Here is a 27473-nt window from a genome sequence, read left to right on the forward strand (position 1 = left end):
TTAAAATTGTTGTAGTTGGAATATTTCTACAACTGGCAGGAGAATTTTGTTATCGTTCCGGAACGTAGTGGAACGTTTTGAAAGATCGCGGCGAACAGTCGAGTAGGTGGCAGTAGTGTTTCCAACGTATAGCAAATTTAAAATTTACACAGGAATTTGAAAAATTTTGTTCGAGCCTGTATATCTGTTATCTGTGCTTGTACATTTACATAAAATTGTCCATAAAGACAGACTTCAAAAAATGAGTGATCGGTTGTAAATAATGTATAATTACTTGTATAACTGGACATACTAAAAATAATTAAGGAGCTGATTTATCAATGCTTCAAGCATTTTTCCAGATAAATCCCTATAAGCTTCCCGTAAACATCCACTTTGAAGAATATTGAAAGATAAAACATTTTCTTTCCGATTACTAGTACAATCTTTTTTCAAAATTAAACGGGTGATTTCATTATTTTTTTTTTAATATCTGGAGAAATAATACTGGATATTTCTGAAAATAGCGCAAAATCCGTAGATTTCAATTGGTTTATCCGTAGATCCGTAGCGAAGACAGGAATCCGTAGGGTTAGCATCGCTGCTTACAACCACAAATGCACATTCGCCAGTTTGAATCTAGTTGAAGACAAACACGAGAAAAGGTCCTAAGTGCAAATGACAGTTTCTCTTTGTTTATTTTCTCTTTCGAGTAATACGGTCCAATCAGCAATCTTTCCATCTAACACTTCACTTAGGATTATATCAAAAACCATAAACTTTCGATATGCACTGTAGAATTTGTTGGAAATTACTGGAATTTGCCGTAATAATTGAAAGAGAAAGTAAACCAAGAGAAACTGTCACTTGCACTTGGGACCTTTTCTAATGTTCATCGAGAGTTGTTTTCATCACGAAACAAATAGCATTAAAAAAATTTAAATACGATTCAGACGATCAGTCAACTTCCGTCAACGTTAACGGGATTTCGCCTGCAGTTTGGATAAGTTTAAAGTTTTCATTATTGAACCGTATACTCGTTCCCGACGTAAAAACGTTCTTTGAGGTTGACATAGCGTTTCTTGCCTATAACAATCACCTGATATAACGTGTGAATCGTACTTTAGCCGAATGACTTATGTTTGTTTTCATCACGAAATATCCCAGCGAATTTTAATTTCTAGGCAGAGACGCTTGATGTTAATGATTAGCCACAAGGATATAGAAAACTCTACAGCAAATTTTGAAAAATTCTGTTCGAGCTTCTATCACATCCAAGACATCCAAGTAGAGATTTCAATGTATGTAAGAAATTTAACGGTTGGTTTAAAAAGCAATCACCAAGTAGTAATTCTCCTGTAGAGGCGCTTCGAGCATGCCAGTAATTCCTTACGGGCTCTTGCATTAGAGCTTTCATACAATGGTACTTAATGCGTGAAAAGTTATACTCAACGGTGATTTTTAAAGGACTTTTACTTGTATGCTTTTCACAGCTTTTTTGAAAAAGTCTGTACTAGCTTGGATGTCTGTTCGCTGTGCCTGTATATTTGTTATCTGTGACTTCCAACCCGGTGGCAAGGATAGGGCGCTCCAGCAAGTGCTATCGTAGCCAACATCTGGGGCATTTAGTGGGCAATCAGAGCGCTCAGAGTCTGGTAAACAAACATTCGACCATTTAAAATATAGTAAAATCTTAATTTCCTTATCGTAGTGATGATATTCTGATCGATAATTTGCGGGGAAGTGCGGTAAAGGGTACTGAATAAACAAATAGTTTGTAATATCCAATTTTTTGTTAGCCATTCTTCTTCATTGTTTTGGTTTTTGCAGAATGATGCTGGCCACAGTTTCATGACGTCATAGCAGGAGGCTGGTGACTTCTCGTACGTGTTTTACACTTGTGGAAATCGTTCGAGAAGTTGTTAATCAATTTTGCCAAAACCGGCCTCCTGTCACGACGCCATCTTGATGAGATCAAAATCGGAACTTCAAAACCAGCTGATTGAAACGTAAACAAACAATCAGTAATGCAATTGCGTTACGGTTTACCTCGTTTAGTGCACGAAAATTAGTGAATTTTGGGTCGACTCTCTCACAATAACTTGTCGGTTCAGCTAAAATACAGCAGACAGTGTTTTGGGACAGCAAGTATAGGTAATTTTCACAATTTGAGAATCGCGATGAGTATCAAAACATCGCACTGTTTGGGGCTCGAAACGCGAAGGGCTCAACGTAATCAGTGTACTTTCAAATGACTGGTGCTCACATACCGGTGTCAGATGGCTGGCCAAAACGTTTTACACCTTTCCGATCCGGTACATTGTCGGCACAGTTTCGTGCACGGATGCCAATATTTTTCCACACGTTTCAATGCGTGTATTCACACTTGTCCGGTTTGTGTAGGTACTGCGCCGGGCAAATGTGAACACATGTATTGAAACCTGTGGAAAAATATGTCTAAATATGTCTAAAACAACACATGGCACAAATAAGTGGATTAATACAGATTTTCAAACATTTATTTGAAAATATTACTTGGGTACATTCTAAATGTTTCCATACATCGCAAGAACGCATTGTAAATTTAAAAAAAACTACTTTACATACAACAATACACTAGTTTTGTTTCAGAGTATACACAATGTAGTCTTCCTATTTTATTGATTAAGAATTTGTATATCTTTATTGTAACCTCTGACTTTCGTATCAATGTGAATAACGTTTATTACCGCCTACAGTTCAGATCATACGTATATCAATATATTTCTGTAAGTATCTGGCAACAATTATACATTGAAAAGTTTTATCAAGCGTGGTTTGGCATGTAATCAATAAAAGGCACATGTTAGAATTCTTTGTTTTGAAATGTTAGATTGGATCATGTTTCAATCGTTTTTGGAACACTAGTTGCATTGATGCTGAAATAGTGAATAGGTTTTATTTCACCGGATCAGTTCAAACGTACAAAGTACAGTTAGAGACTGAAGTGCTCTCATCAGAGACAAAAGCATGTTAATATTCATTAAAACATGAAAATCAAAGCATCAACAAGCACAACTCGATCATTGTTGTTTCCAAAAACAGTATTACTTTTTGTTCTACAATTCCATTTCCCCTAATATGAGTAGTATTCTAACTTCATTTCCTATAATTACGCCTATAACAACAAGTGTAACTTTTGATGATACACTTCAGATTTACTTCTCACTGGGACTCTATGATAAAAATAAATGCTCAAGTAAATCCCATCTATCAGAAACTTCTTTTATCTAGCTCACACCTAAAGCTCGTTCTTCAAACAATTATATCTACACGATCCTTGAAAGCTCCACCTGAAAACATAATAAAAGTTTGGTCCACCACCAAACAAACCGGTGTGGTACAGTTGTGATTCTCGAGTAAGTGTAAATTGTAAGTTAATCGTTAATTTCGTTTACGAAAGCCACGACTAAGAGTAAAATCAGTTATGTTTTCAATAACTCTGAAAACAGACTATACGTAACAGGGTCTGTTTGATGTGCGTTACATCCTTTCTAGGAGATTTTGTTATTCTGCGCCTGTTGATTCAGTGGTACACCTTCCTCTGCCTCTAGGTTGGTGACACCCCGTTCCGGTGGGTTATTCCAGGGCTGCAACTCACCGCTACCCATGAGAACGTAAGCCGACGAACCGACGATGTATACAACGGCTAAAATCCAGAACACAATCTGCCACTGACCATATGTTTGCTAAAATAGACAGATAGTCAAAGTCATTGCTGTGATCATTTGGAAAAGTACTGCATAAAAACTTACATTTTCATTAGTCAAGACGCCAACCATGTAAGCAGACACGAATCCTCCGAACGACGATAGAGTGTTTGCCATCCCGAAAATGGTACCGGAGAAATTCGGTGCAATGTCGAGACCGTTGCCAAGGTAGCCAGCCGTAACGGCACCGTTCAGGAACAGAGCTAGCGTAAAGATTGACACAGCCCACTGGGCATTCATACCCTTGTAAACCTGAATGATCATCAAGAATCCGGGGGTCATCACCGCTGTTGTAAATCAAATCAAATCAGTTAGTACAATAAGTTGAACTTTTCATCGTTTGAAACATTTCTTGGGAAAACAATAACATCCTACTGACAACGGTTAAAAATGTTGATGTTATTAGTGTTGATCATAGAGCTGTGGAAGAGGCTAGCGTACCTTTTAAGAGGGACGTTACGAGAATAGGATTGACTGTAAGCTTAATGGAAAAGTTGGGTTGCTGGTAGAGAACGGACTATCCAAAATCTGTTGGACCTGACTTGTGGTAATTATAGAAATTAAAAGAGTTGTCACGATCGCCAGTAGCAGTTCTGAGGTCTCGAAGCAAGGCAATATTCAATTCATGAAAAATCCCCGATGCGCTGTACGATCATGAAGTATATTGAAGGAAACAGCGCTTTCGAGCGAACAATCCAACGCTCAATACGCGCGGTTAAGTAGAAAGTGGCCCCTCTCGAACTCATAAACAGAAAAAAAATGTTTGATACGAAGCGAACAGTGTCAAAAATATAAATACGAGGCAAAATAAACGACAATAAAAATAAGACACTTAATTGTTCTGGATGACTGGAAAGAGAATGTGTGCGAGCTTACTATAGTTGAGCAAGACTCTGAAAATTAGAAAGATATCCTGCCACTGGATCTCGCACATACTTATTTAGGACTAAAAAGACGAGCGCAAGTGCACTTCGAGTACATGTTTGACTGGATCCATTATTATACGCCAGAGAAATAAATGATTACCCGACAATGGATTGATGTCGTCGTGGCATGTGGCTCAATGGGTTGGAAAGATCATGACGCCGGATTTCTGGGATTTTCATAGTATACTTTTGGAATACTAAATTGATTAAAGACCGAAATTGCTGTGAAAGGACCCTACATGAAGCACATGAGCATCGCTACCATAGTTAAAAACAATGGTTTAGTGCTCCAATTTCTTGACCATCAACTTTGTTCACCTGATTTGGCCATCTCTGAGAAATCGATGAGAGTTTCGTTTTGGAATTCTAGACCGCTACTTCCGGAACTTGATACCGAAACCTGTACAGCTAAAGTAAGTTTGTATGGCCATCAACTAATATGACCTATTAAGAAAATGTTTTCCGTTCTCCACGAATCGAAATAAGAGATATATCTCGGACCACTTCTCAAAATCCATCTCAAGTTTTGTGGATTTTTGTGCTCTAGAAATGGACATATAGAAGGTCTTAAAACATGTGGGACTGAAATGTCATGACAGTGAACGTTAAGAAATGTAATACAATAACATTCTCTCGGTCATAGTCTCAAAATTTTATTTAAATACCTAATAATGATAGTTCTAGTGTAGAAGTTTAAGGTGTCTGTTAAAAATGCCGGTAGATGGGGCACCGGAAATTATCTACTTAAGCAATCTTCAGTAAGATTATGTTTTCATTCTGGGCCCCTCCCGAAATCAAATCTTGGGTACACGCTTAGAAAAAGTTACCCAAAGTTTGAGTACTAGTTACACATTTTCAAATGATACATGGAAACGTCAAAAATTGAGTAGTTATCATCAATGATATTGAGTAATTCCTACTCTAAATTTGAGTTTAACGCAATAACTCATTTTTTTGTTACTATTCGTAAGATCAGTCTAAAAGTTGTAATAACTATTTGTAGCAACAGGTTGTATATTTTGTTAGTGAGATCGCGTATTTCGAGGGTGAGTCGCTCAACACAAACGGTGTTGTGTCTGCAAAAACCGGAATGATAAACTTCGTGCTGTGCTTTAGAATGAAACCGAATATGCTCAAATGTCATTTATGAGGAATAAGTGTATGATTGGTGCCTGAGCATAACTGACATGTATGTTAATTTACGATTGACACACAACTCCAAGCAACCACCATTTGATATAGTATTGAGTTCAATTACTTAATATTTTAATACAATACACTCAGAAAAGGAGCAATTTTTTGCAAATTTGATATATGTGAAATAAAATTTCACTCAAAATTTGAGTGATAGTTACTCTGTTTTTGGTATATGTACAAATAAAGTATTACTCAGTAAATGAGTAGATTTTACCCAAATATCGTTTCCAGTGGAAGAACTCAAATTTGAGTAACTTCGGAGTTACTCTAAATTAGAGTTGTTCCACTTTTTCTGTAGATGAGTGAGATCTTACTCATTTTTGAGTAACTATTTTTAAGCGTGTACGGGCCTGGTTGTCATGCGAACTCGTAGCAATTAGGTTTTGCACGAACATGACATAACCTCACAAAAATGAACAGAATGAACTTTTTTTTGACAGTCGAGGTGTACTTGTTTACAGTTTAAAAGTTCATCAGAAGTTCATCGTTGGAATGTAAAAATTGCAAGTCGCCTCACACTCAACAGATTCATACATAAATCGCTCCTTGATGCTGGAAACACATACAGCGCAATGTCGTCGGCGCAATCTTTTTAGTTATTTTCACTGTGGAATACGTTTTTAACAGGCACTTTTTCGCCATTTTTTCAAATTTTAACTTGCAGTCGCAAAACAAAACAAGTACACGGCAACTGTCAAAGATGAACTTGATTCATCGGCAGTTCATTTGTGTCGTTATCGTGCAAAACCTAATAAATCACGCGTTCTTTTTATAACGGCCAATAAGCCATCCGTCAACATTCACTTTGAAGAGTAATTAGGTTTTGCACGATAACGACACAAATGAACTGCCGATGAATCAAGTTCATCTTTGACAGTTGCCGTGTACTTGTTTTGTTTTGCGACTGCAAGTTAAAATTTGAAAAAATGACGAAAAAGTGCCTGTTAGAAACGTATTCCACAGTGAAAATAACTAAAAAGATTGCGCCGATGACATAGCGCTGTATGTGTTTCCAGCATCAAGGAGCGATTTATGTATGAATCTGTTGAGTGTGAGGCGACTTGCAATTTTTACATTCCAACGATGAACTTCTGATGAACTTTTAAACTGTAAACAAGTACACCTCGACTGTCAAAAAAAGTTCATTCTGTTCATTTTTGTGAGGTTATGTCATGTTCGTGCAAAACCTAATTTTGAATGACTCGGCACTCGCTGAGAGTAAGTCATAATAGTAAACGGTAGGAAAAAGTTTTTTCTTTCGTCTGGTCTTAAATTTAATACTCTATCTTTCATAGCTCGCTTGCAATTTCTTTCGTAAGTGGAAGTTGACAGGTTGCTTATTGGCCGTTCTAAAACGTTCTAGAAACGCGTGAAATAAACAAATCACAGGAGGCGAACAGAAATAAGTGAAATAATTCTTAAGTCGTTTTTGCTTGATGCCAAACCTAACCCAGTTTTCACTCTAACCGCTGTCAAACCGTTTGTTTGAAGTCAGTTTCGAACCTAGTTTCAACGTTATGGAACTGAAAATCGAGGCAGTTACGAACCTGGTTTTTATATCGTTGCTAAGTGCGAACCCAACACAGTTCCATGAAAAGTGTCTGTTCGATGAAACTACCCTGGGTCAGTTTCAGTTTTCTCAAGCGTAAACGACATTAGTAATACTTCGTAAAATGATACGTTTGTGCTAGTGATTGGAATAAAATTAGTATTTTATATGTTCCACCGAAACTTTCGAGACAAATTGTTGTTGTGATATATTCACTATTTCCAAACTGCCTCAGTTGAAGAAGCTGAAGAGATTGCGACGGAAACGAGGACCGGAAATGTTACATTTGTCGTTAAGTTTTGGAACTTTTCTCTACCAGGTAAGGAACAAGCGCCGGGTCGTTACACAATTCGGTCAGGTTGAAGTGCTGAATCATGACTTTATCAGAACTCCATCAACCACACACTAGTTTTGCACAAACCGTAAGCGTTTAATAACTCACCGAAAGCTGTAAAGATCTTGCGAGTTGCAGTGGTCGACAAAGTTCCGCTCTTACGCAGATAATCGGCCAGGTGGGAAGACATAACAGCCATGGCATATTTGCCAAAGTACGGTAACGAGGACAGCAGCCCGTTCTAGAAAGAAATAAAGAAAAATAGTTACTCTACTAGAATCGAAACTAAGCAATTATAAATGTTACCTCTTTAATGTTAAAGCCCAAGATGTACTTCATGTAAGTCGGTAACTGGTTGACAACGGTGAAAAAGCCAAAAACTGAAGCACCATGGGTCAGGATGATGGCCCACACTGGAGCCGAGGTAAAGAGCGATTTCCACGGCACATAGGTAGGTTTCTTTGTCTTGCCTACAGCACCGATTGCACTTTCAATTTCATTTCGCTCTTCTGCCGAGATTCGTGGATGAGTTGCTGGCGTTTCGAATACAACCAGGAACCAGATGATCGACCATAGCAAGCTGATTCCGCCGGTGAAGTAGAACACCGATTGCCAACCGACAGTTGCTATTAGGAAACCGCAGATTGGCATCGTAATGGCAGCTCCCAACGAAGAAGCCATCATATTGGAGATGAATTTGGACCGATCCATCGGTGGAATCCAGACTGCAGTCAACGGATGAATGGCCGGCCAGGAAGCTCCCAAGAAAAAGCCTAGAACAGCTCGCAGTATAACAACGGCAATGTAATGCGTATACGCGGCCAGAGGAATTATCAATGTCAATACACTGGCGAATAGCATGCTGTATCCGAATACGCGTCGTCCACCGACGACTTCCGCCAAGCGTCCACCGGGCAGTTCCGTTAGTACGTAACCCCAGAAGAAACTACCGAGCATCAGGTTCTGTTGGTAGGCATCCCACTCGAATTTGTCCTCTTCTGGGATCCCACCCTGGTCGGTTATGTTAGAACCACCGGAAAAAGCCTCCGCCGTTGCATTACCAAGGTCACCGTTGGTTACACTCTTCAAGGTCTTGCACATCACTACAATAGCTATCGTAAAGTTTACCCGCAAGGCATAGTTCAGCATAAAGCCGAAGATGACCATAATGTTCAGTACTTGTCGACATGATAACCAATCTGGAAAGATACCAAAACAAAAAAGGAATAAAGTTAAGGCGACCTGCTACTCGCTTTTCAAAACATTAAACTAATCATCAGTGGCTCGGAAAGTCTAAATTAAATTGCTTAAGAATATTTCAAATTGACAACTCATGCGAGTAAACTTTATTTTAGAATAGCCGTAATGTAGTTTAAAAAAATTATTCAACAAATAGTTATTTCATGAAAAAAACAGATAGAAATAAGCATAAAGGCTTGTTTGCGACAAAATCTGAACAGGTTAAATTTACAATAAAACAAATTTGCTGTTAGTTCTATTTAGTTAGCATTTTTGATTTATTTAAAGCTTGCTTCAGATAGAATTGGAACAAAGACAATTGCCTGTATTTCAGTTATTTATTATTGAATTCAAGATCTTTTTTTATACAAATGTAGTGTTTTCTTCATACTTTTAAGAAAAAATACGGATAAAATTATTCGTCACGGTTTCGAAGGAATTCTTGAATTTTTCCTATAACACGGCTCATTAGGCGGCGCACTCCTTCTTTGTACATCGTTTTAGCTATCTTATTCCACCAGGTCGTCATCTGATTATTGTCTTTGACAACCCTATCCCTTTGCCTTGAATCTCCTCTTTATGATTACCCAGTATTTCTTAATAGGGCTAAACTGGGGGCAGTTGGGTGGGTTAAGGTTTTTCGGAACAAACTGGACCCCTTTCTCTGCATACCATTCTTGAACGACTTTGCTGTAATGACAGCTTGCCAAATCTGGCCAAAACATTACGGGATAGTCGTGGGATCGAATGAACGGCAATATTCGTTTTTGGAGACACTCTTTTTGGTATAGTTCCGATGTCATTGTCTTATTTGTAACGAAAACTTTCGTTTTTTGCCACAGCTGCAAATGCCCTGCCAAATCAGAAATTTTCTTGCAAATTTGTCGGCAAAAACAAATTTAAATCTAGCTGGAACATCCCCCGAGCCGTTGCCAAGTAAAATTTTTGACCTGAGATTTGCCCGAAGTCAGCCTTGACATGGGTTTCATCGTCCATCAGAAGACACCCGTCGAACTTGGTCAGCACCTGCTCATTTAGTTTCCGAGCACGAATTTTGACCACACTATTCTGTTTTATGTACAGTCGATTTCTGGAATGTCAAAAATCATACGTGAAGCTGACAAAATTCCCAACACGTGGGCGCCAAGAACTTCCAAATCTGTCCAAATCTGACCAGAGTAGCGTGGCTGGCTGCGTAGGAATGGTAACAATCGCTTCTATAGGCATTATTCATGGTACATTTCCTTGTTTGTTGTTCCGGTAGTGACGAAGCTTTGGTTTGCTCGATCACAACTGCATAATGCCTACCAAAGCAAATATTTTTTTGGAAAACTTGGCCTTTTTCTTCATTCTGAAATACTCCTCTACGCCGTTCCGTGACATGGCAGTATATAAAGACATTCCGGGGAGCTGCTTAAAGTCTTTCAGAACAAAAATTTCATCGTCCATTATCATGTAGAAAATTTTTTGTCAAATACTCGCAAAATATCCGGTTTTATCCGTCACATTTATCATTACGGTTCGGTACAGTTTTTACCTTGAAAGATTTCATACGATGCCGGCTCTTTGAAGTACGCACGGAAGTTGGAGACATTTTCATTTTTCTAGCCACAGTACGTAGATCTGGTCTACTCTGCAATATCTGCTTCTCCTTCGCGTGCTTATGCTGGTTTTCTGAGATCTGTTTTTGTTCCGCTCCCAGGCTTCCTGGCTGTTGTCAAACGGTTGTCGAAAGATTTAAGAATGTTATGGACAGTTATTGCATGAAAATCAAGCTTATTTGCAAGTTTTCTTAATGAGAAATCCAGATTTTCATTGCGAAAGCAAACAATTTTTTTTGTACTTGCTCTTGTTTCGATGCCATCTTCGAATTGAAAGCTTGTAAAGGGTGATTTTTGAGAGCTTGCTGATTTGAAATTTAAATAAAACACGTGCCAAATTATAAAATGGCCAAATTTTTCTTTATTCGGAAGTTAATTTCTTGGCATTTAACATTTAAAACTATGAACAGTTGTAATTGAACACTGGTTTTGAAAATAAATTTCCACGACTCGGAAGCGTTGTTTTGGAGTTAACCTACACAGCAAAAAATATGAAATTTACAAGTGACGCAAATCCACATATGAAACAATTCGTAATAGCGTAATCCGTGAAACGACTGAATTTTACGAGAATTATATAGGGTAAGGGCTCCCTATTTCATCTCATTTGCAAGAACGTCGCCTCAAAACCCCGATTTAGCCACTAAAATCACTATAACTTTTTCATATTACTGCTTCATTCGCCTTGCTTCACGTTGAGAATTGATTCACATTTCTTGAAAATTTAACTAATATTCATGAAACAGCTAAAAACACTTATGATGTGTTCACTACTCTGCTCCTAATTTCATCTCAATGGATTTTTATCCATCCGTTGGTCCTTTATTCATCCTATAAATTTGTAATGGCGACAGCAATCAAAACAAAATATTTCACTATTACACTCTCAGATTTAAAATGTCAGGATTCTTCTTAAAAACGGCCTAATGCCAACTATGAGATAACTCACGATATTTTTAGAACCAGCTTGAAATCATTTCAACGTTAAAAAAAATCGTTCGGTTTAAAAGTTTATTGCAAAGTTAATTTGGTGAACTTTAAATAAAACCAAGAAACGGAACTGTTACTATTAGCCTTTCTTAAAACAAAATGCAGAGCCAGAGACGCCATTTATACAGATTTATCTGTATTGTATAGATTTTTACGTTCGCATACTGATTTAAATCAATTTACAGATTTTATACAGATTTCCTAAATTTAATACAGATTTGTACAGGTTCATAAAAAGTAAGAAGTAAAAAATTAGACTATTCTCTCTGAGCATCTAATAGAATTTAATTGCAATGATTCTTTAAAAGTTTATTAATCAACGGACAAATCACATGTTAAGGCCATCGTCCAAGTACTATGCGCGCGGGTGGTTTTAAGAAATTTTCGATGGAAATTTTGAAAAATTTGACAAAACCAAAAACATACAGACCTTTGAAACACTTTTATCTATCTACAGGGTGAAAATGGCTGGAAAATTCGGAGGATTTTCCTAGTCTTAACAAATATAGCTCTGAAAAATGAGTGTTTTTGTGATCTTTCACCATTATCTGGAAAAATAATGCGATGACATAATTTTTTTTTTCAAATAAACCTTATGATGGATACAAAGATTACATTCGAACACATTTTTGGAAAACATTTTCACGCTTTTCATAGAAAATCCACGAATTTCAAAAATTTTCACGAAATCGGTTATATGAAATTCGTTGATTTTCCATGAAAAGCGTGAAAAGGTTTTCCAAAAATGTTTCCGAATGTGATCCTTGTTGCCAGCATAAGGTTTTTTTGAAAAAAAATTTTTCATTCCATCGAATTATTTTTTCAAATAATTGTGAAAAATTCCAAAAAAAGCTCATTTTTTCAGAGCTATTTTTGATAAGACTCGGAAAATCCTCCGAATTTTCCAACTGTTTTCACCCTGTAGATAGATAAAAGTGTTTCAAAGGTCTGTATGTTTTTGGTTTTGTCAAATTTTTCAAAATTTCCATCGAAAAATTCCTAAAACCACCCGCGCGCATAGTACTTGGACGATGGCCTTAAAGTGGAAATCTTTTATGCAGATGATTGATTAACACCATTTTATTAGTGAAAACAGATAGAGCAGATATAGACTTTCTATCGAAAATAATACATATTTTCTATGAAAATATCTGGCATCTCTGTGCACAGCCGATGAAACACACACACTTCACAGCGTTATGTTGACGTATAGCGGAATGAAACCAGTGCTACTAGATTTGCCACAATGGTTATTTCAATAGTATTTAACACGCTCTTTCTGGTAATATTCGAAGCCGAAACAGTTTTATTGAAATATTAATATCAATAATATAATTAAACTAATGTCACGGATACCAAAAACATATTTTTTGATGATAATTTGAAGAAGAAAAACAATTTTTGTTTTGTAACATTATGAGATAACTTGAAAACTTTGTGAAACCAAATGAGATGAAAACAAAGCGCAATCAAGTGAACTAAGTGAAAAACTTTCATCTCATATTTTTGAAGACTTTTATTGCTCGTAGGGTAATTTTTGAAGTTTTTAATCGTTAACTAAACAAGTGGCAAGTGAACATTACTAATTAAGAAGTCATCCAGCATTCAATGGTAGTGTAATTGTGCGAAATAGTGATCATGTTTTGAGAAGAATCGATTAATAGATATTCAGAAACATGACGAACTGTAAATCTTGAGACGAAAATGTGTCCTAAATTGAAAAGTGAGTTTATTTTAAATGAAAAAAGAAAACGATCACCGAAGAATGACAATAGCTTTTATAATCATTTTAAAATATTTCACAGTTTGAGGTGACGGGATGAGATGGAAATAGAAGCTCAGATGAAATAGGGAGACGTTACCCTAAATATACGTCAAACATAGCCCGTCTTTCTAGCGAACGTGTAAATTTACTTGTTGTAGCACTTGAAAATATGCCAGAATGCAAGAAATATAAGCTTGTTTAACAGTAAAATTGTGTCATTTTTGACGCTCATATAGAAGAACGTCGTCTCAGAAGACGTAAATTTATTCGATTTTTCCTTGGTGTGTATTCATGATGATTTACCAAACAATACTGAGTAAAGATATCACGTTACACTATCAAACAACTTTCAGGCAATAGAGTAATCTCTATTGAAAAATAAACCTCCTAAAAAACAGATTTTGAGGTGAACAAGCTTCATTTTCTGTGCAAAATTATAGTAGTCACAGGAACAAGTACAGAAAAATCAGAACAGAGAGTTAGTGCATATATACAATAACAAATACAAAGAGTACTGGAACGGTAACAAAAAGATCAGGAACAAGTACAGAAAGGATTGTTATCGAGACAACAATTTCTACTGCCAAATTCATTCAATGATGACATTCCATTCCCTCAAATATTGGTCAAAATAGTGTATATGGAATTGAAGATTTGGGAAGAAAACAATTTACATCAGGACTAAATGCTAAATCTACCCAAAACAATTCTGGGTAGTACATATTCCTTTCATGGAATTTGTTCAATCTATTTCAACGGGCTTAATAGCGTACAGAACCATTGGAAAGCTAGTGCTACTATCCTATTGGAACTAAGAATCCTTCCAGGTTTGAGCTGGAACTGGATTCTGAAACTAGATATAAATTTAGATGCCGGATGGCTAACGTCAAATACTCAACCGAAGTGACGTGAATGCGAATAAAATTGTGTCGCTTCTTTTTCACTGTAGGTTCACTGAAATCTAGTCATAGGGCTTGAAAAGGCCGATTCAATTGAGTTCCCTTGATTATTAACACGGTTGATGACGTTTTCCTCCAATGCTAGGATCAGTGAAATATGTAATCAAATCAGTGCTCGTAAGAAGAACATCGTGCAAATCGCTTCATTACTCATGTTGGATACGAGAAGATACTCTAATTAAATATCTGTTTTAATTTTTCATTATGACCTAAGTGCAAATAACTCTTTGTTTACTTTCTCTTCAAATTGTTATGGATCAGTCTTGTATTTTTCGATAATTCGTTTAGTGCCGATTAAAAGATGATAGCTTTAGTTATTATTCTCTACAAATAGTTCGGAAAATTCGGGTCACACTACGATGGAAAAGAAATTATCGTTTGAATTTCACATTGCATGACTGGACGGAACGGAAGCAGACACCATTACATTGCTCTAGCAGACGATCGTTATTCCACATTAATTAACACCAATTACGTTCTCGCATCTCAGCAGTGACGTTTCATAATAGACTGACACTTCTATAACAGGAACGGCGCCGTTGTTTAATTATCGTTTCATTGAAAACATCCTCCTTACTTCTCTGTTTTTACCGACAATGCATGAACCGGTGTGATGGTAAAACAACCGCAAAGTTTTCCAACAAAGTAACATTTCCACAACGATGAACAATATGAACGGATAAGTCATACTAAACATGAAGTGACAGCAAATAACCTTACGCAGGGTTCGAGATTATTTTTGATTTTCTCTTGCAAAATGGGTTCTGAAAAAAAACAGTTGTAATGACCACGCTGGTGCATTATAACGACCATCCAAGCAACCTGCAATACGCGCGTGACACATACGTCAAAGCCAGACGACGACCTTATCATTAGAGGTTCAGTAGAAGTGAAAAATGCGCTTGTATAGTTAACACACACACACTCGAACAGAAATGCGCTGGCCATCCTTGTTACAAATGGTGAGTGAAATTATGTTCCTCTGATTGCAAAGGCAATCATGGTTTATTATATGCTAGTGGCACGTGCAGAAGCATTAAATTATATGCATTCAGGCGATACATGAGCGCCTAGATGTGGAGTAATTGAGAGAAAGTTGGTACAGCCCTTCTACTAGTCTTGTTATAGGACAGGATGATAAAGATGAATCGTTCGCACGATGAACTGATATTCAGATGGAGTTTTCAATGTGTAAAAAGTATATTTGGAAATGTATATTTAGCTGAGAGACATCAACAAGTACTTCAAAGTCTCCCACTTATGAATTGCCGAAGGCATTACTGGTGACGTGAATGAACACGATTCAATTGAACCAAACATATTCTTTTATATGAGTAATTTGAACATGAATGTTACACAATTTCAGGAAATATACTTCATTGAAATCAATCGATCAGAATAATATGTCCATTAGTATGGTCAGGTTCAGGAAACGTCAATTTGCACAACTGTTTCTAAGCGTATAAATATTCGCTAACCAAAGAAGGCTGCGGTCCGCAGAATTTTAGTTACTGGCTAGATGTAAAATTGATATAAAATTGTTGTTTTTCGGAAGGCCGCTAATTTTGTGCTTCAGTTATCAACCAACTAATTATTTTTCAATTAGAACGTTCACAATTCGTATATGTCCAGAACTCAAAGAATCACCAATGAGAAAAACATTTCACGCTACGAAAAAGGTAAATAATCGGCAGTGGCTTTTCTAATAAAACTGAAAATCATTTTATCATAGCGCAGTCCAGGCTCGATAAATGAGTTAGCAAATATTATCAGATGCAAATATTGACACCTGTTTCTACATGGTCAAGGTATGAAATGCCATCACAAGACGACTGCTAAAACTTTCCATTAGGCTTATCCAAAGCCGTGAGCTAAAATGGAGCAATTCCATAAATGAGTAGACGAAAAAGTGACAAAATCAGAATCTACCTTCTCCGATTTGGATGAAACTTTGCATATGGCTTCAGTATGGCAAACCATAAGTTTTTGAACCGATGGAGAGGTCAATCCGACTCACGACTGATTTTTAAAAAGGGTGTAAGTATTTTTGCATTTCACAAAAATTGCCTTTTTCAAGTCGTTGTAACTCGGAAAAGACGTTAATTGTACAAAATGGCGTTCAGGAAGAAGTTGTAGGGAATCGATCATATTTCAAGTTTATAAAAAAACGACATTTCTCACGTGGTACACGACTCTAGAAAAATATCCGAACATGACAAAAAAGTAACAAAGAATCAATTCCGGTTTATTTCAACGAGTTTTTGTTTAGGACAACAATAAGAAAATTGCTTTTATTCAAACCACACACGCAAACAAAAAAAAACAAAAATACTCTGGATTTAAACAGCTACTTTCTAATTTGAATATATCACATACTGGCTTGAGAAAAAAATAATGGCTTTAATAGGCTGACCAATGATTTTGTTGATTTAAACAAGAGGGATTTTACTGCGTTCAACAGCGTCTAAGCTGACATGAAATCAAGTCACTCACTCATGGCTCCCACTTGTTCGCATTGTTTCTTTTGACGACCCTAACAGATATATGAATGCATTCAATTCGATGAAATAAAAACAAATTTCTCTACGGCCGTCACGAGTCAATTAACAAGAGTTTGAATTGATATTCGTTTTGATTGTGCCGCCATGTTGTGACCCAGTCGCCAGCCACCACCATCATCATCATCATCATCCAGTGGTCCTAGTTGATATAAACAATTTTTATATTCCATCTCTGTTGTCGTTATTGTCAAGCTTTACTATTATGATCACTGACACCATTGATTGTCACGCGACGGCACTGTTCTATACCGATGTGGGTCAATCAATTTCACTTCATGGCTTGCTGCTGCTGCTGTTGCGACTCATAAATTTGTTGCCATCTGGCGGTCGGTGCGGGTTCATCGTATGTTGACATTGAAATTTGATTACGTTCCTGTGTGTCACCCCTATTATATTCTTTTTGTTTCACACTCGAAATTTATTGGATTTCAAAAATTTAGTTTCTCAGGGGCTCGCCCTGACAGTCGCGCGTTTATCTCGTCACGCAACATGACAACAGCGATGTACAGTTCGATGTGAAAAGAAAGTAATTGTGAAATGAATTTTTGAATCGTTTTGAAATTCAAATGTTTATTATTTCATAAAGAGTTCATAGATTTGATCATGACGATTTTCCACATGCTCCACGATTATTATTTCAACGACAAAATGCTCCAATGAGTGAATAATGCAAATGTCAGCTTCCTTTTTCAAGCAGATTAGAGTTTTTGTAGCTGTAGGTAGGTAGCTGTTCTCAACTCGAGAATAACAACACTTCGGTCACCTATTGGGGAGGCTTTTAACGCCTTGTAATAGTTGTTAATTAAGTTTTGGATACAAAAAGTGCACAACTCTGATCATTAATGTTTAGAGTTACACGTGAAGCAAATACGAATCTACCACGCTTACTGCAGGAAAATGAAGCTTTGATAGCTCTGGTTCATGTACCATATTTTTGATAATAGAAACTATGACACCTTGAATCTACAAGGACTGGTATGTATGATACACGTGAAATTCCTTGTGCATGCATACTTTCGGCTTTGGCTCAGTTTCTTATTTTTGAGAACATTAGTTCATAATTTCATAATTTGTTACATTGCTTACAACTCTCGCAAAAGTCGACGGTATGTTCACATTGGACTAAGTGGTCTAGACAATTTTCTTTTATCTATCACATCGTTGATTCCCAACTCCAAAGGCTATAAACTGCTATAAGGTGCATTCTCTTCTGAGAATAAGAGGAGTCGTACTTAGATTACGCAGAAAAAAAACTAAGAGTAACTCATTTTGACCACTCTGGTTCAACAGATTTCGACAATAGATCATTGCATGGCTAGTACTACAATCCTATTGATACTAAGAATTTTTCGAGGTTGGAGCTCGAACATTAGACAACTGACTTGTAAGTCCAATGCATTGATCCGGGACAAATAAGCCTTTCAAACTTATAAAATCCAAAGACGAACGTGCTATTTAAGCCTATGTTAGTCTGTTGAAAGCTACAACACAGACTAACAGACATGACAGTATGAGTAAATTCTTACAAAAATAATTTTTCGTGATGCACTAGTTCCACCTATATTGTACTGCGCGAACTATTTACTATCGGTACTTGTGTTACGTGAAAGTTTTTGTCGTGAATACGACTTACTTTACTATGGGGTGCCTTTTCAAAATTTACCCTCTGAGAGAGTGATAAGTTTTTGATCGTGAATATCTCTTGTTGTATCTAACGAATCGAAATAATTTTTGCTACATGCCATCGGAAATATGATCACAATTTTACGATAAAATATACAGTTGTGTGACACAATCTCAAATAATTCAAAATTAAACTTTTCTGAAATGTTTGGTATGAACGAGTATCAAAGAGGATAATTCATAAGGCGCGTTTGCTTTTCTCGTATTTTTAAAGCTCATAGCTCAGTGATCTGTGAAAGGATTTATATAATCTAACTACCAAAAGAATCGAAATTTTTCAGCTTAAGCGTGTAAAGAAAAAGCATTGAAGTATTTCAATAATACACCATTGAAAAACCTGTCTTATTCATTTGAGGAAGAGAACAAAATATCTGCTGCTGTACAACAACTCGTTCGAGGAAAATGTTCCGAACAGTGTTACAGTGTGTAATATCGTTCCACAATTTGGTCCTTCTGAAAGGCAGAAATGAATCCCATACAGCATCCTGATAGTTTCTTTCAATGAAATGCAAATCCGAAATGAAATATCGAAATTAAAATTCTATATGCTGCTATTTTTATAGCCGTTAGGACCGCCCATTAGTGAAAAAGCTACAAACGAAATCAGGTAAAAACAAACCTCTCAAGAAAAATTGGATCAGTTTGGATTCTATCGCCACTGCGAGCAGATGTATTTTGTGTCGTTTGCAAAGCTAGTTTCGCTTCCGACAAGAGCGATTACGTCACAGCTGCCAGTCATTTGCATTGGTGAAAAAGCAACGGTGGAGAGCATTACACAAAATCAGCCGTCCTAATGGCTCTAAAAGTTTTCTAAAGAACTATTAGGATTTGTTGTTCGCAAATCGTAAGGAAATATCCTCAGTTTAGTGCAAATCTAGAACAGTTTCTTTAGATTCACAGTAATCGAGATCAAGTAAAGCTTTCTTTGTTTTTGCGAAAAACGTGGAAAAGGGGAATGCTTGCATAATTCATACAATTGATCAACTAATTGATATTCGGAAGTGTTAAGGAACATGTCAGTTGGTTTCGTATTCACGACATCCAGTTATGTCTCTGACATTACCCACCCGCCTTTTTTTACTAGTTGGTTTCGCCTCGTTTGTCAACACCGATCAGCTGCTTGCAGGGATGCCTGATTTCATCAGAATTTTTGATAATGAATCGTCACAATAAATTATTGGATTACGTTGATAATATATTTTTTTTAGCGATGTTGGAAGGTAACCATTTATTTGACTCAATGTTGTTCATCTAGACTATTTTTTATTGTGTTAGTAGTTATCACCCGAAATTAAGTGGCGGCAGACCAGAAGCAAGTAAATATTGTAACAAAACGGGTTCGATTTTGCATTGCGTTGGAGGATGAGAAGTAGGCCCAATTATGTATATAGTTTTGGCAATATGTGTTAAATCTGTGTCCTACATGAAATTCGCATGGACGTATACAAATCAATACATTACAGGTAATTCTGTATGAATGGCAACTCTGTTGGTAAATGAAAAAAATAAACACAGTCTAGATGACAGAAAGGATATTTTTGATAGGGTAACGTGGCGCCATCATGACACAGGTGAGCACTGTCCCAAATAAAGGAATATTCGAAATGACCGTTAAAATGATTGAAGAATCTAATTTGAGTGTCCTGTCTGTTAGTCTGTGGCTACAAATTCTGCATTATAATACAAATTTCTTAAAACGAAATTTCATAACCAGTTTTAATCTATCTACTGAAGCTACACCTGCAGCTTATTCAATAAAAAAAGATGACAATGAAGTTAAAATAATGTTACGAATTTACTAAATCACAATAATTTCCAACGTAACTTTCGGTAACTCAATGTATATGACATGTTTGAATTGACTGGTGTCAGTAGAATCGTACCACTAGCCATGCAATGGTTCTGTACACTCTGAATCGGCTGCGAAGTCTGTTGAAACAGAAGGTCAAATTCCACTACAGGAATGTAATACCAAGGCTTTGAATTGACTGGTTTTAAGTTGTAAACTCTCCACCGCAACAAAATGTGACAATTAAACATTGACATGATAGGTTAGTATGGGTAATGATTTCATATCAGTTGTCGTGTTCGTAGTGGTTCAGAGCAGACTTGATTGAAAAAACCGTAGCAATTGAAAGTTTCCGTACATTTTCCCGGACAATAACATTGAACCATGAAATAGAAAAAAATTACTCAATCTTTTAAAAAATGGGACAGTTGAATCTGCTCTTATATGAAAATTTTTGCCGGTATTTGCACGAAACGATTGGGGTTGGTAAACTTTGATGTATTATTGTCGATACTTGACAACAACCTCTACATTCGAAACAAAAAATACGTTATGCTTTTTAGCACACTATCGGGTTGTACTTCCTGTACTTCCGGAAATACCTTTAATTTGGGCTTTATTTTGCCTATGAAAATCGGTTCTTTTCTGGAGTTTCTGACTATTTCCGGTACTTTCAGAACCAAATCAACGGGAACAGTATAGACTCGATTTGTATGGCCAGCAACTAACATGACATATTCACTGGAACAGTTTTGAGCACACTTGAGAAGAATTTTTCTCTGGGGACGGGTATAGCCTGATGGGTTAGTCGATGTCTTTCTCGTCAAAAAGTTTTTCTGGCCCGAAGGGGTGAATGACCCTAAGGTTAAAACCGATATAATCAGAAGAAAAAAATCTCTTTTGCATCGCCGCTCTTAACGACGGCTTGAAATTTCCAACCCACATCACCTTGTTATTCCGGAGCCGGAAGCCAAATCCGGACGAAATTCCGGAGTGCAGATCGAATCATAAGACATTACGATTAAATCTTAGATTGAGAAAATCAGGTTAATCATCTCGGAAAAATCATCTGTAGAGGAACAAAAAACCTTTCTTTTGAGTCTAAGTTTGAGTGAATCAGTTGAGCCATCTCGGAAAGAAGTGAATGAGTTTCGTTTTGGAGTATATTTCATCCGAGCTGGAATCAGTTCTCGGACACGATTCCAACCAAATGCACAAAATTTCAGAGATTTCAACGTTTCGAAAGCCGTAACTAGTAATTTGACACTATGTAAAGTATTTTGGCAAATCGTTATTGGTTAATTTTAGGCGAAATTCGTAATTGAAAAATTAATCACTTCACCGTCACAAATATAAAGAAATATTCAAGAAAATTTTCCTAAATTAACAATTCCGTTTGTCATCAATTTTGTCAGGAATCGACACGATCATTCTGGTTATAGACAAAGCACAAATTGTCTGGATGATATTAGTAAGATTCATGTATATGATTGTATTCTACTAGGAATAATAGCAAATAAACTGATTGCCGACTGATACCGCCCGACTGTATTGCAAACAACACAAACAATAATTACACAATAATTCTTTCCTTCTAAGATTCATTGCAGCAGTCTCGCTATAACAACGTGATTCCGTATGGCACCGACATTCAATAAAAAAAAACAACATTTCCACCGTAGTCAGTCACTGGAAATGACAATATCATGTGACGCCACCATCTCAGTAAACTAGTGTAACGGGCGTTGCTTGGAAGCGTCACAAGCAAAATTGAACTTTGGTTTGGCATGATGTTTACAGTTGACGGATGGTGTTGTGTACAATAAATAATCAATCAATGAGCTAATTTAATAGTTTCTATCGGTTCATAATGTCGTCGTGACGACATACCGTCAAAGTCGTTTGACGACCAGCCCCCGAAAACACGACACAACAGACGATGAATAATTATCGAAGCCACTCGGAAGTGTCGATTGGGGTTTTCGCGTAGGAAATGTATTCAAAGATGGCGAGGTTATTGTGGTAATATATATCTACTTCTGTTCCGTTCTGTGTTTTTTACGATGCGCAATAGCGCACATTGCACTGATCACAGATTAAACTTTGTTTATTATTCATTGATTGGTTACGATTCACATTTCAATTACCACTCAAGCGAATTTAATCAATTTCATTCGTGAGTAGATTGCGCCTGGTTTCCTGATAGACAATTTTCATATTTCAGTTCTATTTTTTTAATTATTAGAATAGATCAACGAGAATCAAATTCAGATCCAAAGCTTTAAACACAGAAAACATATATACAGGCTGGGTGTGAAATTTGCTCATTCAGCGTGGCGAGATGTCACCACGATTTCGATACTGCTTTCATGTGAAACACTATTTTGGGTCCCACATTCACTCTGTTTTGCTATTGGTTAAAATGCAAGTTAATTTTTGTTTTATTCCGATTGAATTCACGTGTGATTTAAACGACTTGGAAATAAAATGGACTTTTACACTTGTGTAAGTCGTGTAAGAGTGTTAAAATTGTTTTAGGTGGAATTTTTCTACAATGGGTAGGAGAAGTATGTTATCGTTCCGAAACGTAGTGAAAACAAAGACAAATAATAAAGCCATGTAGGTGCTTACAAATATATTTAAAAAATCTGGTTCGTTCCCGGTACTTTCTAAAATGACCGCACTCACCGCTTGGTGGAGCGCGAGATTAATTGCATTGTTATCATTTCGACCAAAGTGTGCCATAAAATCTCAATATATACAAATGAGCTAACGAATCGAAAGGGTTCTCACGATTTGACATTTGCATTATGAATGTGATGATGGGAACTCAGCAGTGCAACCAATTTATCACCATTGGTGCCAGTTTCACGGAGGACCGTAGATGTGCGCCAAAAAAGATCGTGACTGTCATGTCTGGAAATTCGTTTGTGGAGAAACGATTTGAAAGATCGAGGCGAATAGGCGAGTAGGGACAGTAGTGAGCTGTTTATTTCCAACGTACAGCAAATTTAAAATTTACAATTTTATTCGAGCCTGTATATCTGTGTTCTGTGCTTCAAATTAATACAATAATCAATAGAGGCATTTTACTAAAACTCATTTCATAGAGTCACCATAGTATTTTGCCGATTACTCGACTTTCAATCAACGAATTGTGATAAAATCGGACACAATATCTTTGCTCCGGCTCTGAGAAGCAGAATTGCAGACAAAATAGTTCGTGAATTGTTCTGTTCATTGGAATAAGGTTTGAAGTCATTTACACTTGCAATGAAAATACCGAATCAAAGGTGGTAAAATTAAGGGTAAAACAGTTAAGTCTAACATGTCGATTTTTGTCAGTGTACGTAGATCTACGGATTTCGATAAATTTTATCTACGGAAATTTAATTGAAATTGAATTTATTACGGAAATACAATTGAAATTTGTTTTTCCTTAAGTCATGTTCGATTCATAACTTGAAATCCTATAGATCAGTTTTGTAATTTATGAATCAATAATTAGTTCCAGATGAGAAAATTTTCAACTTCAGAGATGTGAATGTAAAAGTGATATGAAAAAGGGCGAATTCATTGAAATTAGCCAGAATTTGCTTCCTGTTTGAAGATCTTGTCAATAGTTTTTCAAACAACCTCACTTCGACTATATCGTTCCCTAGTTTTCGTTTCCGGAAGCATCGGAAGTGATCGTCGAGACTTCCGAATGGATTTCATATCCATTCTTCGGAGTCGGCTCGACCGATTTTATATTGATTTGTGTTTCGGTGAATAAATCTGACCTCACTGGTTCACTGACTTCACAATAACAGGCAACCCTGCCAAATGACAGCGACGTGTAAGATGGCTGGCTGCTGCAAAACGACCGATTGCAAATCATGCGAGTGTGGTACAAGACCGTAAGAACGCATGGAGGTTTAGTTAAGGTTTCAGAAGTGAATTTATTGATATATTTATAAGTTATCGCGATTGGTAGCAATTTCGCGTTATCATTATCGTTAGTAGTATTGTTGGAGGTGGTTGAACTATTGAAGGTTAACAGATGTAAGTTAAGCACATGTTATTAAAGCCATTGAATTCTAATAAAAAATGTTATTAGCTTTTAGCATTTGTCAACGCACTATACGCGTGTATTCGCTCAAAAGAAACCGAAAATTCCCTCTCCAACAAACTAAAAGATCTGCACAATTGGAAGATGTCAGATGAAAATCAAAGTAGCTGCCCGGCGTGTGGGGAATCCGACAACAGTAGGATGGTCGCTTGTGATAAGTGCGGAAGTTGGTGGCACTTTGAGTGCGTCGGCGTAGGGGAAAGCGTTAGTGAGAAAGACTTTCTCTGTCGGAAGTGCATCTTTACCGAGAAGGAACCCACAAAAGATCCGCGAAAATCGACGAGCGCTGCCGGTTCAGAGGCAGGCGCATCTGCTAGCAGCGTCCGAGCGAGAACTAAATTTCGTCTGCAGAAACTTCAGGAAGAAGCAGAACTCAAAAAGCGACAATTGAATCTCGAGCTGGTTGAGCAGCGGAAACGTCACGAGGCGGAAAAGCTGTTGAAGGAAATCGATCTCGAGAAAAAACAGCTGGAAATCGATTCAGTATACCTGCGGGAGAAATTTCAAGCGATGGAAGACGATTGCGAAGAAGAAGGCGATGATCAGAAAAGTCGGAAATCCGTTCAGAGCAGCGACAGCAAGGTCAATCAATGGCGCAAGCGACATCTAGAGGGTTTGGTCAATTCTACCTTAGCCACTCAGGAGACAGCTTTCCCTTCGACGACAACTGCGACAGCTACCGTGCAGGAAACCCCGTCGTGTACAGCATTCCCGTCTGCGCAAGTAACAACATTTGTAACTACCAGCCGTGCGAATGCGACGGTCGTCCCAGAGATCCCGTTACTAGTTCCGTGTACGGTGTCCACTTCTATCGTTCCGGTGGATCCGGTATTTCAATGGAGCCAGCCGTGGGTTCGCAATAATGGTATCAGCGGTATGAAAAATCAAATGCCGCGACAGTATCCATACGGGACATCTCAGGTAGGAGGTGTAATTAATAGTATAAACGTTAGGCCCCAAGGCAGTGCTGAAAATAAAGCACCGGTAGGAGGCAATTTCGTGCCTAGTAGTGCTGTACCCCTACAAAGAGGTAATCAATGTAGCAATCGTAATTCGTATGATGCGTTCTACCGCCAGTTTCCCACTCATGTGTATCCATTTGATCGGAAATTCTATGGATTTAATAATCAAATATCCCAACCGTATCCCTTCGGGATTTCGCAAGTAGGAAGTGTAATTAACAGTTCGAACGATAGGTCTCAAGGCAACTGTGATGGTAAAACATCGGCAGGAGGCAATGTTTTGCCAGGTAGTGCAGTACCTCTGCAGGGAGGTAATCAGTGTAGCAATAGTAATTCGTATGAAAGATTCGATCAACAGTTTTCAAATAATGTACACCCACTCGATCGAACTCATTTATTATCTTCTGCGTTACCAGTGCATAACCCATCACAGCCGGGAATACAATATCCCTCTCTTAATTTATCGCCAGTTACTCAAGTCGAGCCCACTTCGCTACAACTGGCAGCACGCCAGGTGATGTCAAAGGAACTTCCACTGTTCTCAGGTGATCCGGAAGAATGGCCGTTATTTATAAGTTCGTTTAACAATTCCACAAATGCATGTGGATTTACTCACACGGAAAATTTAATGCGACTCCAACGGTGTCTGCGTGGTGCCGCGTTGGAAGCGGTACGAAGCAAATTGTTGATTCCGGATTCCGTGCCACAGGTCATATCGGTTTTACAGACTCTTTATGGCAGACCTGAAATTCTAGTGTATGCTTTGCTTAAGAAAGTGAGAGAAGTTCCAACTCCGCGACCAGAGAAACTCGAGACACTTATAGGGTACGGAATAGCTGTACAAAATCTTTGCGATCATCTGCTCGCGAGTCATCAGGAAGCGCATTTGAACAATCCTACGCTACTTTATGAGCTGGTGGACAAACTGCCGGCGAATCTCAAGCTTGAATGGGCAATGGTTAAACGTCAACAACCCGGAGCTGATCTTCGAACGTTTGCGACTTATATGTCAACTTTGGTATCTGCGGCCAGCGAGGTCACGCTGACGGTAGATATGAGGGCAAATCATCCGAAGCACGACAAATCGAAAGGGAAAAACTTCTGTAATCCACATTCGACGGACATATCGAAGCTATCCCAGCCAGCTGAGAGTAGTTCTTTGGATAAACGATGTCTCGTTTGTCAAGAAGCATGGCATAAAGTGCGAGATTGTATTGCTTTCCGGAAACTGGACGTTGATAACCGATGGAAATTGGTCCAGAAGTTATCACTCTGTCGTACCTGTTTATTCTCGCATGGAAGGCGATCGTGTAAGTCGAAGAGTCGATGTGAAATAGGAGGTTGCTCGTACAGGCACCATCCGTTGCTGCATACTGATCCGAAAAGAAGTAATCCGTCATCAGCCAGAGACACGGCGGTGCAAAACCATCACGCTACTGGGAGGGGGTCTCTTTTCCGCGTTGTGCCAGTCACACTCCATGGGGAGAAACGTTCGATTACTACTTTCGCTTTCCTAGACGATGGCTCGTCGATAACGCTGATTGATGAATCTATTGCTGATTCTCTCGGTGTGAATGGCAAATCTGAAAGCTTGTGTCTGTCCTGGACGGGAAACGTGACTCGGTCGGAAGAACATTCTAAGCGAGTGAGGTTAGATATTTCCGGTATCTCCCAAGAGAAGAAGTTTGTACTCTCTGATGTTCGCACGGTTAAGGATCTAGGATTGCCGACACAGACTCTCCGCTATGACGAATTGGTGAAGCTCTACCCATACTTGGCAGGTCTGCCTATTCCGGATTACCGGGATGCCGTTCCAAAGATTTTGATTGGTAACGACAATGCGCATTTGAGTGTCACCTTGAAGAGGCGTGAACGACAGGTGGATGAACCCATAGCTACCAAAACGAGATTGGGATGGGCGATCCATGGGCCAATATTGACGATGGGGAACGAACGGTGTTTCAACTGGGAAAGATTTTCGAAATGGCAACGTCTCACCCGAGCTATCGGATATGTCGGTCGATTCCTTGGGAATCTGAAAGCGAAGATACGGCGGGTTCCTGCTGCACACGGACCACT

The 27473-nt window shown here is 37.9% G+C and overlaps 1 protein-coding gene across 1 annotated transcript in view; it reads right to left on the reverse strand.

Annotated features, from left to right (window-relative positions):
- Positions 1 to 2468: 2468 nt before the first annotated feature.
- Positions 2469 to 27473, reverse strand: part of LOC131432050 (sialin) — a 56503-nt gene continuing 31498 nt past the window's right edge. The window contains exons 3-6 of the mRNA XM_058598093.1: positions 8041 to 8933; positions 7843 to 7975; positions 3774 to 4015; positions 2469 to 3707 (exon numbers count right to left, since the gene is read on the reverse strand). Coding sequence (XP_058454076.1) covers positions 3513 to 3707; positions 3774 to 4015; positions 7843 to 7975; positions 8041 to 8933 — 1463 coding nt within the window. The 3' untranslated portion in view covers positions 2469 to 3512. The remainder of the gene's footprint in view (positions 3708 to 3773; positions 4016 to 7842; positions 7976 to 8040; positions 8934 to 27473) is intronic.

The sequence above is a fragment of the Malaya genurostris genome, chromosome 2 (genome assembly GCF_030247185.1).
Source record: "Malaya genurostris strain Urasoe2022 chromosome 2, Malgen_1.1, whole genome shotgun sequence".
In the NCBI taxonomy this organism is placed as follows: Eukaryota; Metazoa; Arthropoda; class Insecta; order Diptera; family Culicidae; genus Malaya; species Malaya genurostris.